The sequence below is a fragment of the Vanacampus margaritifer genome, chromosome 6, assembly GCF_051991255.1.
Source record: "Vanacampus margaritifer isolate UIUO_Vmar chromosome 6, RoL_Vmar_1.0, whole genome shotgun sequence".
NCBI lineage: Eukaryota > Metazoa > Chordata > Actinopteri > Syngnathiformes > Syngnathidae > Vanacampus > Vanacampus margaritifer.
This window is the reverse complement of record NC_135437.1, coordinates 20,681,901-20,699,271: the sequence shown is the minus strand read 5'-3', so window position 1 is coordinate 20,699,271 and position 17,371 is coordinate 20,681,901. Positions and strand designations below refer to the sequence as shown.

At 39.7% G+C, this 17,371-nt stretch overlaps 2 protein-coding genes across 8 annotated transcripts in view; both read right to left on the bottom strand.

The window, feature by feature from the left end:
• The window catches only part of tjp1b (tight junction protein 1b), a 76,886-nt gene extending 70,054 nt beyond the window's left edge, over positions 1–6,832 (bottom strand). For 5 of the 7 annotated variants that reach the window (XM_077568738.1, XM_077568742.1, XM_077568743.1 and 2 more), the window contains exons 1-2: positions 6,299–6,832; positions 4,545–4,656 (exon numbers count right to left, since the gene is read on the bottom strand). In XM_077568738.1, coding sequence (XP_077424864.1) covers positions 4,545–4,656; positions 6,299–6,743 — 557 coding nt within the window. In that variant the 5' untranslated portion in view covers positions 6,744–6,832. The remainder of the gene's footprint in view (positions 1–4,544; positions 4,657–6,298) is intronic. The other 2 variants (XM_077568744.1, XM_077568745.1) reach the window with 1 other exon arrangement.
• Positions 6,833–11,336: 4,504 nt separating this feature from the next.
• duox (dual oxidase) overlaps positions 11,337–17,371 on the bottom strand; it is a 25,425-nt gene continuing 19,390 nt past the window's right edge. The window contains exons 24-33 of the mRNA XM_077568162.1: positions 17,116–17,346; positions 16,312–16,411; positions 15,259–15,308; positions 15,052–15,179; positions 14,791–14,944; positions 13,606–13,838; positions 12,771–12,929; positions 12,365–12,520; positions 11,971–12,099; positions 11,337–11,887 (exon numbers count right to left, since the gene is read on the bottom strand). Coding sequence (XP_077424288.1) covers positions 11,765–11,887; positions 11,971–12,099; positions 12,365–12,520; positions 12,771–12,929; positions 13,606–13,838; positions 14,791–14,944; positions 15,052–15,179; positions 15,259–15,308; positions 16,312–16,411; positions 17,116–17,346 — 1,463 coding nt within the window. The 3' untranslated portion in view covers positions 11,337–11,764. The remainder of the gene's footprint in view (positions 11,888–11,970; positions 12,100–12,364; positions 12,521–12,770; positions 12,930–13,605; positions 13,839–14,790; positions 14,945–15,051; positions 15,180–15,258; positions 15,309–16,311; positions 16,412–17,115; positions 17,347–17,371) is intronic.

Here is a 17,371-nt window from a genome sequence, read left to right as displayed (position 1 = left end):
CGTGCACACCGTCACACCTCGGTGCTGTCGCAGTGCTTTCTCTCTGTATGTGCTGCGAGGTGAGTCATCAACCTCACAGCTTCACTTCAACCCTCCTGGGCTCCGCCTCCCCAACCTGCCAGAGGCTCGTTTTGTCCACTTATGGATGAAGAAGTGACATCATCACCGCTGCCTCGCATATAAAGTACATATAAGGCCTCGGGTCTGATCTCACACACACACCAATGCACTGGAGGAGAAAAGTGATTCATCCTGTTGTCACTGGAGACTCTACATTAGGGGCAGTGAAAGGCGACGCGCCCAACAGATGGCGCTGTTTTTCGTTATTCCTCAGATGTACAATAAACCTCCCTTCATTGTGGGTTCCAGGTTCATGGTGCCGCTATTTCGCTCACTTATTTTGTACAATTAGTAACTCTATTTTGGTTTAAATCTCATTTATATTGGGTGAAATTCCACTGTTGAACACTAGATGGCGGCACATGTATGTAGTTTGTGTGTAAATGAGGGGTGTGCCAAAAAATCGATCTTTATAAGAATCGCAATTCTCATTTAGTACGATTCAGAATTTATTTTAAATGTCCCTAAATCGATTTTATTTAAAATATTTGATACTGTCTTGCTCTTGTTTGTGTCTGCCTTTATTGGGAGCGCTATTCATGTTGTACAAGCTTTGGCCACTTAGGGGCAGTGTGGTTCGGCGCGTTAAGACCACATTAGAGAGTAGAAGGAAAAAGTCACGCAGTAGTGGTCCACACTCTGTTTTTGTGGAAAAAGGCACTTTCCTTACAATTCAAAACGTATCAAATGTAAATAAATAAAATATAAATAAAAAATATTTTTTTCTGTATCTATTTGTCATTCATTCTGTCTTGCAAACCAGACTGGAGTAGGTCATGACGATTCTTTGTCAATCAATCATTTTGAATCGAAAATCAATTCTGAATCGAACATCGATTCTGAATTGAATCGCGCACCCAAAAATCGGAATCGAATCGTGAGACAGTCAAAGATTCCCAACCCTAGTGTAAATTTAAAAGAAGAACAACGAAACAGCAAGTATTTCAGCACTGCCTAGTATTTGTTGAAGATTATTGAATTTCATCCTCTGTAATCCTGCTTTTTACACCTACAGAAAGTGACTTCATTTAGAGTGTGCATTTTTTAGCATGATTAGTGATTTATATTGTGAGAAGATGTCACATCCATTTTATATTTCATTTTTCTATATTTGGCAGCATATCTGCTGTCTGCAGTCTGTATCAAGTTTGGCACATGTTTGGAGTTGTTTTACACTAAATGACCCATTTCTTGACTCAAAGTTGGGTCAAATAGACCTAAATAGGGGATCGGTCCATTTTGGACCTATAGTTGGGTTATTTTTCACCCAACTGTTTTTAGAGTGTTCAGTGAAGACTCTAAATCAGAGGTTCTTAGCCTTGTTGGAGGTACTGAACCCCACCAGTTTCTTATATGCATTCACCAAACCCTTATTGAAAAATAAAATAGTATATGCCGGATAATTTTAAAAAACTTATTTGTGTTATTAAGTTATGATAAAAAAAAACAAATGATTATGCATAATACAGAAACTGGATTTTAAAAAGGAAATTCAGCCAGTTAAGTATTCTTCATAAAAATAAAAAAAATCTGCCTGTGGTATTAAAAAGTCTCCCCTCCCATCTATTCTATTCTATTGTGTTTAATCATTCATCTGAAGTGCACTTAAATCAGCAGATTAAATGTTGTTCAGATGAGATGACTGTTCTCTACACCTCAGCGAATACAAAAAAGAAAGTTTACTAAAGCAATATTTCAGCTGACGGCACTTAACTGGATTCCGTCAATTTCACATCTGTTCCCGCGGTGCTCTTTTAAAGGGGAGGTAGCTCCTATCCAGGCACCTTTTTGTGCACTTTCAGCCCGGAGATGCGATCAGCTGCTCGCACGCTCACTCTGATTCAGCACCGCTCTCAAAACCAACTCAAGTCGCCTCGAACCTGACAATCTCATCTTTGGCTTATGCAAAGTGAGGTCATCGACAAAACAAACGACTCCGTGCAAAGGTGCAAGACACTGTTTCTTAACAAGCCTGGCCGCCGACGAGCCCGACTGCCACAGCGGGACACGCGCTGGCATCAAACCACCAAGCCTTGAGGTGCTTTGTGTCCTACTTCCTCTAAACAAACGATTATGCCATTTTTTATACGCCTACTCGACCTTGACTTGACTGCTGACTCTCTTGCGTTGACTCCACACAACACGTGCAAACTAAAAAAAAAAAAATCATGTGCAACCTTTTGAGGCGCTAACTCCAGCAGTTGGAACGTGTCCAAAGAAAATCATCATATGTAAGCTCGTAAATAATTTCAAGAGGACTTACATCGCCTTGCAAGTGGTCTGCGTGTTGTTGGGCGACTCTGTGGCCACTCTGTGCTGTGTGCGCTGCATTTTGTGTGTTGCTGTCATCTTGTCATGTGTGGGTGCATGCGTGTGTGTGTGCCCAGAGCCACACCACTGGGCTTGCAGTCTCAATGCTGACTTAGCTGTCACACATTAAAGAGGCCTCCTTAACGGTCTGGAGAGCATATCAGCTCGTCTGTCCCGTCACTTTAAGCTCATCGCCACCCGCCCGCCCCACCTCACCAACACATCGACACACACACACACACACATACACGCGGTATCAACGCGGCCTCACCCCTCCCCCTTCTGTGGCAGCTGGGCCAAGGGTACTCTCCGGGGGTCCGCGCTCACGCAGAACTACGCCATCGCTCAGCTGTGACGCACTCGCAAGGCTTCAGTGTGGATGCTCTGACTTCTCAAATTGACCCCATTCATTGTCATGCTCAGATATTTTTTCATATTCACATATCAAGATGAGCAAATTTAAATATTCACCCCGCCCAAAGTTATCTGTGACAGGCTGCACCTCAACTATGACCTTAATGAGCGCTATAGAAAGTATGTGCCAATATAATACGTACTAATTACTCGGAACATATACTGCAGACAACCAACTATAGACCATTTAGATACTGTAGCAATAAACCTAATACAGACGCTCCCCTACTTACGAACATTCGTGTTACGAACAACGGTACATACGAACATGTCTGCGCGCATGCGCGCATGTCAAAAAATGTTCGGAAAGAGATGCTGTAAGTTAGATTTTTTATTGCGCACCTTTTTCCGAGTACTGTAGTGCTTCTTTCCGCCGCTAATACCGACGCTTGGCGCTGTGAGAGCTCACCCAGCATTGGAGGCTCAGCAACGTGTCGAGGAGGAGGAAGAAGAAGAAACGCCTGTCGCTCATAGATAAAGCCATCGCACTCTTCGAGCAGCAAGACCCAAATATTGAACGTTGCACAAAGGTTGCAAATCAATTGAATGATGCCATACAGTGCGACCGCATCATTTATGATGAAAAAAGAAGAAAACTGTGCAATCGTAGTTAGATCGCTTCTTTCGGCCAGTTTCTAGTAAATCCTCCAAGGAAGATACTCATCAACCCTCATCTTCTTCTCCTCGACCCTCAACTTCTTCCTATATTGAAGTTACGGAGGAGGAAGTAACTTTTGAAGCCCATTCCAGCGACGACGAAGAACCTCTCATGATATAAAATCCTCCTCTTCCTCCTTCTCCTCCTCCATCAAATCCTTAAGCATCGAGTACATCTTCCAAAAGTAAGTTAAACTTCATTTTATTTATCTTATTACGTACATGTACATACTGTGTGTGTCTCTCGCTCTCTCTCTCTAACATACGTAGTACAGTACTGTACGTATTCTCTTTAAACATAAATTATAATACAAAATATAGCACTGAAGCAACTTACGAACAAATTCACCTTACGAACGATCGCTCGGAACGTAACTCGTTCGTAAGTTGGGGAGCGTCTGTATGCTGTTTTTTGTTTTAATGTGGAAGGCACTCTATATCTAGTGAAAGCTCACGCAAGCACAAAAGGCCGAGAGTGGAAACCGCAAACTTCAAAGAGACAGACAGGCTAGCCACTATTACACATTCTAAAAACAGTTGGGTCAAAAATAACCCAACTACGGGCAAAAATTGGACCGATCCTCTACTTGGGTCGATTTGACCCAACTTTGAGTCAAGAAATGGGTCTTTTAGTGTAAAACTCATAAATATTGGTCAGATCCTTTACTTGGGTCAAAAATTTGGGTCATTTTGTATAAAACAACCCAAAAAGTTGGGTCAAATTGACCCATAAAGTGTATTGGTCCGTTTTTGATCCATAATTGGGTTATTTTTGACCCAACTGTTTTTAACACTGTGCTACTGTAGTGACCTTGAACCTTATTTTGGTAAAAAAATAATCACATTCGGGGAACTCCACAAATCTGCTCAAAGTTCGTATGAAAAATGCATTTTCAGGTTAACGAAGCATCATGTGGTGCACTGACTCCATTTGCCCTTTGAGCTTATTATAAGTCATTTCCAGAAAATAAGGGGGGACAGATCAAGTGAGGTGATGAAGGTAAGTGCCAAATTGAGAGAATTATAGGAATGCATAATCTTACCTGGAGTCAAACACAGGGTCAACGTACATGGGAGGCGAGCACAGAGGTTCATCTCCAGAAGTGTTTGGCAGCATGGGGAGCCCCCCTTTCTTTCCTCCTCTTGGAGAGCCATCTGTTAGAGCAGATTGATCCATCAGCCAAGTTGTCTGAATTTACATGACTTCAATGCATTCAAGCTAGCTAAAGCTGCTGTATGTAACAATTTGCCCCAAAATATCTTTACATATGCCTTTTTGTTAGACCATTTATGACATCTTCAAACATCTTCTAATTAGTAGATTAACACCTTAGCTGTTCACAATGGGTACTCCTGCAAACGTCTGGCCAGTTGCATTCGGGTTCGAATTTCCCACCCTCTGCCTGTGGATGTGACGTCTTGTGTGCATTGTGTATGTGAAAAAGAGTTCATTTTTTTGTCAACAGGTGGCAACTCCAAGTTAGAGGACCACCTCAACCAACAATGCATTCACTCTTTTGGCATGCAAAATTAGTTTGGCATGAAATATTGAAACTGTCAAGCCACTATCTCCAGAACGCAAGTGGAGCGGGCCGGGAAGGCTCAGAAATTGAACATTTGCCGGCCTTCTATCTTGGCACCGACATGGTTGGAAAGCTCACATCGAGACGAGTCCGGTAATGTTTTTTATCTCCCCGGTAGGATCTAATGTTCCGGAGATACGGGGGGGCAGAAATCCGAAAAATCGTCCCCGCTTGCGATGGTTCCTATCACGGGTAAAAATCTTGGGTTTGTCGGGCCCTCTATCTCCGGAACGCAATATCGTGGAGCGCTGACACCGACGCCGTTTGAAAGCTCTCGCCAAGACGTGCCCGGGGATGCCCTTATGTCCCCGGTTGGACGGTCCGGGAGATATGCCCGCCCAAAGCCCACCAGGAGACCAAGGATTTCAAAAACGTACCAAGCCTGCGATGCTTCCTATCCCGGGTAAAGATCTTGGGTTTGTCGGCCCTCTATCTCCGGAACGCAATGTCGTGGAGTGACGGGGCAGACACCGTTGTAAAGCTCTCGGTCAGGGCGTTCGGGCTATCTGGGCCCCGAGTGGCTCCAAGGCCGGTATCGGACCCCGGGGTCCGCCTGAAGTTTCCTCCCGCCTGAACATAGGAGACTGTACAGCTACATTCTGAGACGAAACTGGATCGCTGGACCACTCTGGAGTTCCAGAAAAAAAGTCCGAACAAGCCCAGCCCACCCCGGCAGTCAAGGGGACAATCCAACCTTCCCAGACAACCACAATTGGAGTGACTTTTTTGAAGTGCACCACAATGTTACCTTGGCTCTCAGCTAGAGTTTCTCACATAGTTTCTCAGGTAGATTTTCACAGACCAGATATAGTTGTTGCGTCTACCAGAGTTCCAACACCGCTAACTATAGTTAGCATGGTTGCCTCATGGTTTGTACTTCTGTAGGGCATTGTATGCGTGAAATTGTAATTGAGGGCACTCAGGGGTATCAGATTGATGAGGACGTTTGTATGCCACAGACGGCGTGAGTCCTGCAGACTGCAGACACGTCGGCCATATGCTAGTTATAAAGGATGTCGGCTAAGTAATCCCCTCAGCCATCGCCGGTTTAAGAGGCTATTTTTTGCTGGCTCTTAGTCTGCAGTGCTGGTTCATTACAAAGTAGTTTCCCGCTCTAGATATGTAATTTATTTTTTGATTGATTGATTGGTTTCTCTTCTGTAAATGCAAGAGGAAAAAAAGGCACTGCCCTAAGTGTGATGTCAAGAACATACCTTCTCCATCCAAGAGAAAGCAGGTGAGCAGTTGGGGACACGTCTCCTCCAGGACCGAGCAGAAAGAGCAAAACGCAGCGGGTCCTTTGGAAGACAGACGGTCCAGGAAAACTTCAGTGCGCCTCTTGTTGGACTCCTGTCCCAGGATTTCCTTGTACTCCCCAAGCGAGAACACCTTATCGTAGACCAAGTAGGGTAGCACGGCGTTGACGTCCAGCTCGTTAAGGAGCTTCTGCCTGTGCTGCTTGAGGATCTTAGAGGCCCACCGCTTCTTCTGCTTGGTGCACGGCTTCCTGGCGGACCTCTGCTGCGTCTGATACTGTCTCTTGTGCTTCCTCACAAACCACTTCTTCTTCCCGCTGCCAAACATCTTCAGGTTGAGCAGGCCCTCCAACACTTCTTCCACAGCTCTGTCAGCACACTTGCCAAAGGAAGGCAGGTGCATATTTCATGCCGGAGAAGCCACCATGCCACCTCGTTTGCGCAAGCACACTTTGTTGTTGTTGTTGTCCGCGTGAGGATGAGACAATCTGGACAGTAGCTGACTTCTAGCTGGGTACTTACCAAGACTAAGAAGATTATCAGACTCTTAAATACACCGATGCAAATGGCTAACCCGGTGAGCAGACATACACAACGTAATTCACAAACCCAAGACCTGCATTTGTTATTGATGATAATGGAGCTCAAAAGGTTTTCTAACATCTAAACTGTCAGAAGACCAATTTTGCAATACAGCAGAAAGTATGGCATTATTATTATTTTTAATTTATTGCAGTGATAGAAAACTGAAAAAAATGACATCTCTGCTAAAATAATACAATCATAAATTTTACAATTTTTTTTATTATTATTTTTCGACTTTCACAATGTGCTTTGTTGAATTTAAATTAGCCATGTTTATGAAAACGGAGACTCCATTTACATTCAAAATTAATCCTTTAAATACTTATTAGAGGGCTAATGTTTTACAAAGAGAGAAACTATTAACAACAGTTTTTGTTTTGAATAGGGATAGACCGATTATCGGCCGGGCTGATTATCAGCGGATATCCGAATCCGCCTTTTCAAAAAAATCTAATCTGACGGTCAATAATAGTTCAATTTAAACTGTGTTAAATATTTATTTAAATTTTCAGTTAACGTTATAAAAGACACTGGAAAGTCTGCATACTCTGCGTTAGTTTGAAATTAAAACTAATAAAAGTGAAATTTCTGATATTTTGAAATTTTTTAAAACTACATTTCCTGTATAAAAAAAGGGCCATTTATTTGTTTCATTTTTCATTTAACCTTTTACAACATTCTGATTAGCCTGAAAGCCCCCTATACTTTTTTTGTCAATGATTTTAATACTATTTCTTGTGCAGTGTCAGAATAAAATGGAAAAAAAAGTTTTTATGGCCTAAAAGGCCCCCAACAGTTAACATTGTCAAATACAATTACCATATTTTTGCTCCTTTACCGCAGCATTATTTTTTAATTTGCATCAAACCTGGTTATGAAACTCAAAATTTCATTCAAATACAGAATTGTACCCTTTGAAATGTTTGCTAGATCTTAAAGCAAATAATATAAACTGAAAATTATATAGCACCTTGTTTTTTTTTTACATGATTTATTTTTTAACCATCACTGCAGCTAATGTCAGTCATGACCTGTTTTTGTTGACTTTGTTTTAGTTAGCGTTAGTTTTATTTCACCTTTTGTCATGTTTCCCAGTGTCTTGTCTTGCTTGTTCGGTTTTCATAAACTGCTACAAAAAATAAAAATCAAGGTCAACATAAATAGCCATCTTAGAGAATGTTAAAATGTGTAGTTGTATAAACCAATTTGATGTGTGTTTTCTTTAAGGGATAAGAATGCACCCTTGCCTCTGGCTCTAAATTATTGGTGTGTATGTAACCCCGGTTAAGATGTGATTACAATATTTTCTCTCCTTGACGCATCAGGCCTGAGACAGGAGCAATAAGTAGACTGAAGGAGGACACTTTAAGAACAGCTTAATGTGTTGTATTGAAAATCTATAGAAAAAAGGTAATGCAGCATAAAATAGGATGCCCTTGTGAAGCTCATTAGATGAAAGCAGCTCACTCTTACCAGGAGAGGGAGCCATTTGATCAGTGAGGATCAATAGAGTGGACCTTCAAAGTTCTGGGACAAAAAAAAGTCAAGCTTAATTTTTCCCCCAAAGGAAATAATGTAAATTGAAATAATCAGATTCAGCGTCAACCCAGGCCACGTATTTAGTAACGTTTGCACATTCTTTACTGAAATGCAAGTGTAAAGGACAAACAAATTATAAAGTCATCAGCAACTTGGATAATTGTGTGTCGCTGGGAGAATGTAAAGAACGTAAACAGCTTTTGACACATTTTTGCTTCAATTCAACGGCGATAGTGCTGCTCCTTGGCGTGCTTGGCCACCTGAGGCCAGTATAATACAGTATAGACATACAGTTAAACACCGAGACCACTGATATTTGTCATGTTTTGCAGAGGATCACAAAAATATGTAGCTTGAACAGTTATAACAACCGTTTCTCATTACGTTAGCATTAAGCTAATCAGACTAATCTGAGTACACTAAAATGACTGCAACGTTTCTGACTTGAGTCACATTTATATTTGACTGTGAGTGTGAATTATTTCTAGTATTCTGTTTATTTTAATTTGAACATTTCTAATGTGCACACTGGCGGTCTTGAATAACGGTGAAAGGAGCAATTTAACTTCAGTTCCAGTCTTATGTTTTCATGTATAGCAGCACAGTGTCTAAGTGGTTTGCACATCTGCCCCACAGTTCTGCGATTCAGGGTTTGAATATCCTGTGAGGAGTTTGTATGTTCTCTCCGAGCTTGTGTGACAACTCCCACATTCCAAAATCATGTGTGCTAGGTAGGGCTGGGCAATAAATCGGAATGTAATCGTTATTATTACACACATTGTACAATTAAATGCAAGAAAAAGATTTAAGTTACATTGCTAGCTTAATGCTAACACTAAGTGGAAGCTGGCATAAAGTAGCATTACATCACAGGAGGAATTTACCCTTCAAATAACGAATATTCACACACAAATACTGTAGTAACACATACAGATAAGTAATATAACAGTACTCACGGGCATTTATTCTTCCTAATCTGTGGAAAACGTGTTATATTAATAAAGTTTGCCTTGACTTTTAGGTCCATGTTCTCCATGAGGGCAAAACAGTGCCCCAAGAGGACATAGCACACACTGCAGAAATTTATTTTTATATCGTTTTTTATTGCAATTATTTTTCTAAAATATTATTTTACTTATTAATTTATTTTTTGGGTTGTTCTTTTAAGTTGCATTTAAAGTTTTGGTAGTTTAATACAAGCCCTAATGTTAGGCTGACTCTAAATTGTCCATATGTGTGAATGTACCTCAACCTTCAAGGCCCAAAATGTTACCTTGAAGTCAACTAATAGTCATATAGTGTAAATTGTAACAATTGAGCAATTGACTCCCCTACTGTAAGCTTCTGATAGCACAGGACCCAAACCGATGTAAACAAGCCCTGCAACGCTTCCAAACACTTCCCGTCTTTATGGTTGGTTTGACATCCAAGACAATAAAACCCAATCAGTCAGTCATGTTTTTACGAACATAGCTGCTCACCCTTCTGCATGATCTAATTATGAGTGAGGATTCAAGAAGTTTCTGGTAAAATGAACAGGCAACAACTTTGTGGCAGTTGGAACTTCAAAGTGCAATTTTTTTTTTAGTATGCATTAGGTGCATTATTGATTTTATGGAGAAGTGTGAGCAGATCTGCATATGGTTCATGGTTTCGATGCTTTCATGTCTGTCCTTGACAGAAATGTGTAAACAGATGGTGCAGGAAATAAAAAACTTTGATTGTGCAGGTGAGGAATTTTCCCTTCAAAGGGTTTGGCATCACAAGAATAATGTTAATGTTTAATATTGTTCATAGTGGCTGATAAGGCTCTTTTTCACAGAAAATAAAAAGATATTATCACTTCCTTGTATGACTTTCACACATACTTCAACACAGTAAATGCATCATAATCCATAAAGCAATATGGTGAGTAAGGCTTTTCAAAAGCTAGGTAAACTCATGCACTTGTTTCCTCGATGTCTTAACTGCAGCAATCTTACAGTCAAACTACGACTCCACCTTGCAACATAAACATAGAGGAAGTGACTGCATGGAAGATAAAAGGTTGGGTGTTTTTTGTTTTGTTTGCCATCGTTGTTATCTACGAGTGACGCCACAATCAGAATATTTGCAAAACCAGCTCATAATAGGAAGTAACACAGTAAAATCTTTAAACCTGCAGTCAAGTTTCCTTTTCTTGCACCACCAACTCAGATAAATCCCATTCGTGACAAATTCATTCCTCATCATTTGAACCATCATTATGCAAATCATTTTTAATCAGTTACAGTGACGGAGAAGCAATTTTGAAATTTAACATTGATCCATATGAAAGAATTCATGGGCAAGTCTAATGTGCTGCCACAATGAGGGTCATTGATTGTCAATGTGCGCACAAAAATGCACCTTTTTAGGGTGGCTCGAATCCATCAAAATTCTGTTACACCACCTGTGCCACAAACTTAGAACTGCTTTCAGCTGGTCTGAGATCTAGTCTACTTTCTGTCATCCAGAGGTGGAAAATCCAGGTCCAGAAAGTAAAAACGATGCCACAGTTTAGCCCGAGGTGCTAGCTAGCTAGCTAGCTCCTATTGTTTACCTTTTAGGGAGCTAGCTAGTTAGCTAGCATCTACGAAAATAGGGCCTGAGCTCTCCAAATACTTCTGGTCTTCTTTACACAAGCTAATATTCATTTATTAAGTTTAAAAAATAAAAAACTTTTTACCTTTTAGGGAGCTAGCTAGTTAGCTAGCATCTACAAAAATAGGGCTTACTTCTGGTCTGCTTTGCACAAGCTAATGTTCAATTATTAAATAAAAACAAAAAACAAAACATCAACACTTGTGTCAATAGATTAAAATTTATTCAAGAGCACACAATAAACTACATTTCAAGCATTCATTGAAACGCTGAAAATAAAATGAATTAAAATCTCGTTTTTTAGAGCTATGATTTGTTAAAGAAGAAAACGATTATTTAGATCTGATTTTCAGCTAATGATCCAAACTTACTAAATAAAGCACATTGCATGAATGCCTCATGTACAATCACACTTATTGCTATAAATGTTATGTTTATGCTATAATTTTACGTTTTATAGGACTTTTAATATCTTGAGTAGATATAGATTTTTTTTCTTTGCTTTTTTTTGTGTTTTTGAATGAATTCATTCATTCATAAATAAAGAGACATGAATTTATTACCAAAAACATTCGCCAACTTATTGGGAGCGTGCTTGATGATCAATAAAGTAGATTACAACATTTCATTCACAGAAATTGATATTAAAAGACCCTTTTCATCCATGCGGAACTTCATTTAAAAATTCTCATAGTGGTGCATGAACAATGCCTGGTCCCTCTTGTTCATGTGCTGACAGGCTTTCTCCACATTCTTGGTCAGTCCCGGCGGTCCACAGCTGAAAACGCCAATCTTCGACACCTGCAGGAAATAACACTTATTTACACGTATTCACTCCTGCACTCTATGCGGACGTTTGCGAGACCGTCTCAAAAGGGACTGACCTCTGGATGAACATCCTGCAGCGAGCTGAAAAAGGACACGAAGGGCGGCCGGCCAAAATGGGTGACAGACCTCAGACCGGTGAACAGGCTGCGGTTCCACACTTTCTGGAAGTGACGCTCGCACACGTACTGGTCACACATTAAAAACAAGAAATGTAGTACTATCGTCATATCGCACCCAGCGGCAAAAATGATCAACTCATTTGCATATTTGTAACAGAAGAGATTTGCTCTGAGGATTTACGATTGCGCTTGAAATGTTAAGAATTATGATGGACAATATGAATATAGAACTTAAAAAAATATAATACAATAATACATTGTATAATGTGAAATGAATTTCTACAGTATACCAGCATTATATATACAGCATATTTCCTGTTGGTTATCTCACCAGCATGGTGGTGCGCAGGTCAAACTTCTCGGCCACCTGCGTGATGTAAGTGTGAACTGACACTAGCTCCAGCGAGTCCATCTCCTCCACCTCCCTGATGATGTCTGACACCCACTCAAACTGACGCTGCGTCCGTGTCACCCAGATGAAGTACACCTGGAAAAACACGGAGCATACCGAGAAAAAGTACCGGGTGGGAGGAAAGCATACCGCATATGAGCGAGTGAAGCAAGTCTCAAGTCTTAACTTTCATATTGTGCTGCATAAAAATGTAAAGAATTCAAGTTTGTGCATCATCATTTATTGCAGACTTGGACTCGAGTCAAGTCACGTGACTCGACTCCCGCACCTCTTGTAAGCACGCCCACAAGGAAGTATTGATCCATATCATTAGAGAGAAGCACACCTTTTGACATTGAATCTTTGACTTGATGGAGGACTTGAACACCAGATCTTTGAGGATGGAGGCAAATGGCGTGACGCCGATGCCTCCTCCCACCAAAACAGAAACCTCAAAGTCAGTCCATTCTTGGTGTCCCTCTCCAAACGGGCCATCCAGATACAGCTGTGATGAAAAGAGTCGAACACAAGCTCACGGTCATATTTTGGTACGATGTTTAGTGCTATCACTATCGAATACATTGAGAATCGATTATTCATACGATTAATCGACTAATTCCTTGACGTGACCTGGTGCCCGTGGGCACAATGTTGGTGATCACGGCACTACAATGATGTCGTCTACGATTAATCATTAGTCCCCAAGATCATTCTTCTACCGTGCTAAGTTTCCTGCTTCACTTCACCCTTTAAAAGTGTAAAACCAATTGATAAATGATTAATCATGCTCTATGAAGAAAAGGGAAAATCGTTTAGTTAAATGATTAATAGTCTTTATTATCAAGAAAAATAGGTCAACAGCTTCCAACTTTATAGGAACAGTTTGCTGTTTTAAACTAAGTGCATGTGAGGGCACCATAATCATCACAAAAATTGGTATCTGCAGACTGTTTGCGATAAATGCAACTCATAAAAGGAAATCTGGCAAAGCTGAAGCTTGGTCATGGTCAAATTAATCATTAAGATTGAAGTGACCACATTATTTCAACCCAACCCATTCATTGATGAATTAATTGATTTTCAAGACATTTCCCACAGCACCTGTAAAAAAAAAAAAAAAAAAAACACAAAAAAAAAAAAACATGAATTCCAAAAGTAAGAAAGAAGTACTGATGTCCTACCTTTGGACAGGCTCCAAGCTCAATCAGACTTTCTTCGCTGTAGAGCTCTCTGAGCCGGCTGGTCCAGGGTCCCACAGCCCTGATGTGCAAGCTGAGGGTCTCCTCGTGAGGGGCCGATGTCAGCGTGAATGGGTGGTACTCATCTGTGCCCAACATCAGGCACGCAATGCGGACCCACTGGCCGGAACGATACACAAAGCCTTTTGGTCGCTTGATCTCCAGATGAGTTACGCCTGCAGGGAGTGAAATAAGTGACAACAATAATTATTAATGGTGCAGTTTATTTGGTACTACGAAGCACCTGCTTTGGGCCCTGTGACCACTAGGGCGCAAATAACAGTCAAGAGAGCCTGGAGTACTGCAGTAGTTCTTATTTTGGGGGGTTTGGGGATTAGTATTGAGTGTAACATAAAACAAAAACAAAACAAAAAAATCTGTTCTTATAATGTATTTGATATATATAAGGGGTGTCAAAATTAGCGCCTTAAATTTGAGTTCATTTAAAGTTCCTTTAACGCCACAATTTTTTTTAACGTGCGATTAATGACCGCCCCTTACTGTACTGGGGAATTCTGTCCACGTCAAAATTTAGCAGTAATAAATTGAATAATAATGCATATATTTGTAGAGACTGGGGTCACGTTATGTTTTACAATTTTAAAAATGTGCAGAATTTCACAAGTAACCTCATGTTAAAGATTAGATCATTATTAATATGAAAAAAAAAGCACTGAGGTGTCACCAACGTCTTACAAATGCAATTATGCCATCTAGTGGCAGAAAAATGACCTAAACACAAATATATCTCACACTCATCATCATACATCTTTTTTTAATCTTAACTCAATTTTATGAATGATTATGAAATTACTGTAGCAATGACTAAATGATGGATCCATAATTCTATTAATAAAATTTTTGCTCCCTTATGTTAACAAGAGTATGAAAATTTTGAAAAAAATATTTTATTGTACATTTAAAACAATATAAAATTTGCGATTAATCGTGAGTTAACTATTGAAGTAATGCGATTAATTACGATTTTAATAGCCTGACACCCCTAATATATATATATATATATATATATATATTATCAGTTGCCGAAATAGAGGGCCTGAGTTCAGTTTGGACTATTTGCTAACCAAGAAAGGATGGGCGTTACGTAACAAACAGACTGAAGGTCACCTGAAGGCAGCAACTCTGCTCTGATTACAGGAATCTCCACCTTCTTCCTGCTCAGACTAATTAGTTTGTCCAGCAGGAAGAACAGTGCAGGTGGAATGAGGAAGATGTAGAAACGTGGCTCTTGAAGTAGACCAAAACTGCCATGAATGATTGTCTGTTGGATGTAAACATGCCAGCATCACAACAACGCAAACTAAAATATGTTTAAAATAAAAAACTACGGACATTTTGTTAATTCAATAAATAGGGAAAAACACTTACCAAAATATATACAACAACGTAAAGGGAATGAGTGATCCAGAACCCTCGGAAACTGATGCGGCGAAAATAGCGAGAGGCGAAAACGTAAACGAATGACAAAGTGAAAAGAAGCAGCACGCCGGTGAGCCCTGACAACAACACAAATAAAGTACGGTGTGACGAGAAACACTCGCTTTGTGACATTCTGGATCTACCACAATACAGTACCTGGAACCGTTTGAAAGAACCACCAAGACCACTTGAGAGGAAGTTCGGACCTATATTGAGAAATTGAGAATTGTGTTTGAATGCTTTGGGATCCTGTCACCAACCCAAAGTGGAAAATAATTTAGTATCACTATTTATACAAATCTAGATAGTCTAGTAGTGGCTAGAGCCATGTTGGAGAAAAAGATAATTTACTCACAATTCTAAATAGATTTGTGAATAATGGTGAAACTTAGCTATATTCTAATGCTAATTGATGCAAAACGGAAACAGATACAAATACCCTTTTTTTTCCTGATGAAAGAAGAGACTCTAATCTTTCTTTTGGCAAGTTGTTTTAAATGTCCCAAAGACGTATTTATACGTTTTAAATTTTTTTGTTTTTTGTTTTTTTTTAAATGCTAGAGCATACAGAAGGCTTTGATGCTGCCTCTCAACGGCAAAAAATGGTTAAAGAAATGGTAGTTATTACACAAACGGCCAGCGAGTGGCACCAGAGCAAAAAAGATCAACCAGAGCCATGTTGAAAAAAAGCTCATTCACTCACAATTCTAAATATACTTGTGAATAATGATTAAACTTCGCTATATTCTAATGCTAATTGCTGCAAAACGGAAACAGATACAAATACACTTTTTTTCCCCGCTAAAAGAAGAGACTCTAATCTTTCTTTTGGTAGGTTCAATGTTTTTATAGCAATAGAACACAATATTCTGTGGGTCTGGCAAAATCAGTCAAAATCTAGTGAAACAGCCGGGAATGAAGGGGATTGCTTCAGTGAAAATGGCTGGGAGTGAATGAGTTAATGTATTAATAAATTAAATATATTAGAATAACAGAAAAATGAGCAAGCATTACCGGTATTAGTTTATTAGAATAAACTATAAACAATATTTTACACACACACAACAGTTATTTTTTCCTTTTTTACCACCTTGTCCATAAATGTCAAGAATACAAATTAAAAGTGCTCCTTGTATAAAAACTATCATATAAAATGAATTAGTAAACATTGACACTATTAACTCAAACAAAACAAAAAAGTTAACATACCCATTGTTAGTCAAAACCTTCGGGAACAAACAGGCCAGGATGCTAAGGTTACTGATGGAGAAAATGTAGATGTTGACCACATGACCCAAGCTGTGAACCACTACAAAAAACAAAAACAAAACAAAAAACTTCATAATTAAGTGCATTTAACGTACAGGTCATTTTTATACCATTTTATCAATAATGGTAAAAACAAACGCCACCAAATTTCCTTTTGAAAATTAATTTGAGTGATATGAGTATTAGAATTATTGTCCATTTTTAATCATTTAAAAAAATCTCAAAACTTTTAATACAAACTGTTTGTTATGTGTCCCAAATAAAGTTTTATGATTTTCACCATGTTTTTCAGATGCTAATTCTATTTTTGGAAATAGAGGAGGTTTCTCCTATTGCTTAATATGCATTTTTTATGAAAACTAACACAAATGCATCTTAGGGTCTTAAGTGCTCCTTTTTTGGGTTGGTGGTGTGTTTTTGTCACTCAATATTCCGTTACCGTTAATGTCAGAGAGCCTCATTATGTTGTTGCAATACACCAGAGGGATCTGTTAGCCTAAGTGCCAGGATGAGGCAGCTATTTTGAATTCACACGATAGAAAACAGCAAAATAAATGGGGAACTTTTTGAATGAAACTAAAAGGTGAGACTCAACTTGACCTAATTTGAACCTTTGTATGGACATGTCCAACTTACCAAATACTTTTTGCACAACATGCCGTTGCCTGACAAGGTCACGCAAAAGCCCAATATCCCAAATTTTTTGTCAGTAATATTTATCATTACAGTATATTGCCTGGCAACCTGCGAGAACGACGGCAGTCACGGCCATATAGCGATGAAGGTCGATGGCGGCATCGAAGGGGACGTATCTGTTGAGGAAAGTCTCTCTGCACATTGTGATGAGGTTGCGACACACGGTGAGGAGCATGTAGGGGAAGAGAAAGGAAACGGCCGCCGCCGAGCCCCGGGACACCACCACGCCCACCACTGAAGTCTCTGGCATGCCTGTTGACGTCATCTGCAAACTGTAGTCTGAGGAGAACGTTTGAATTGAATT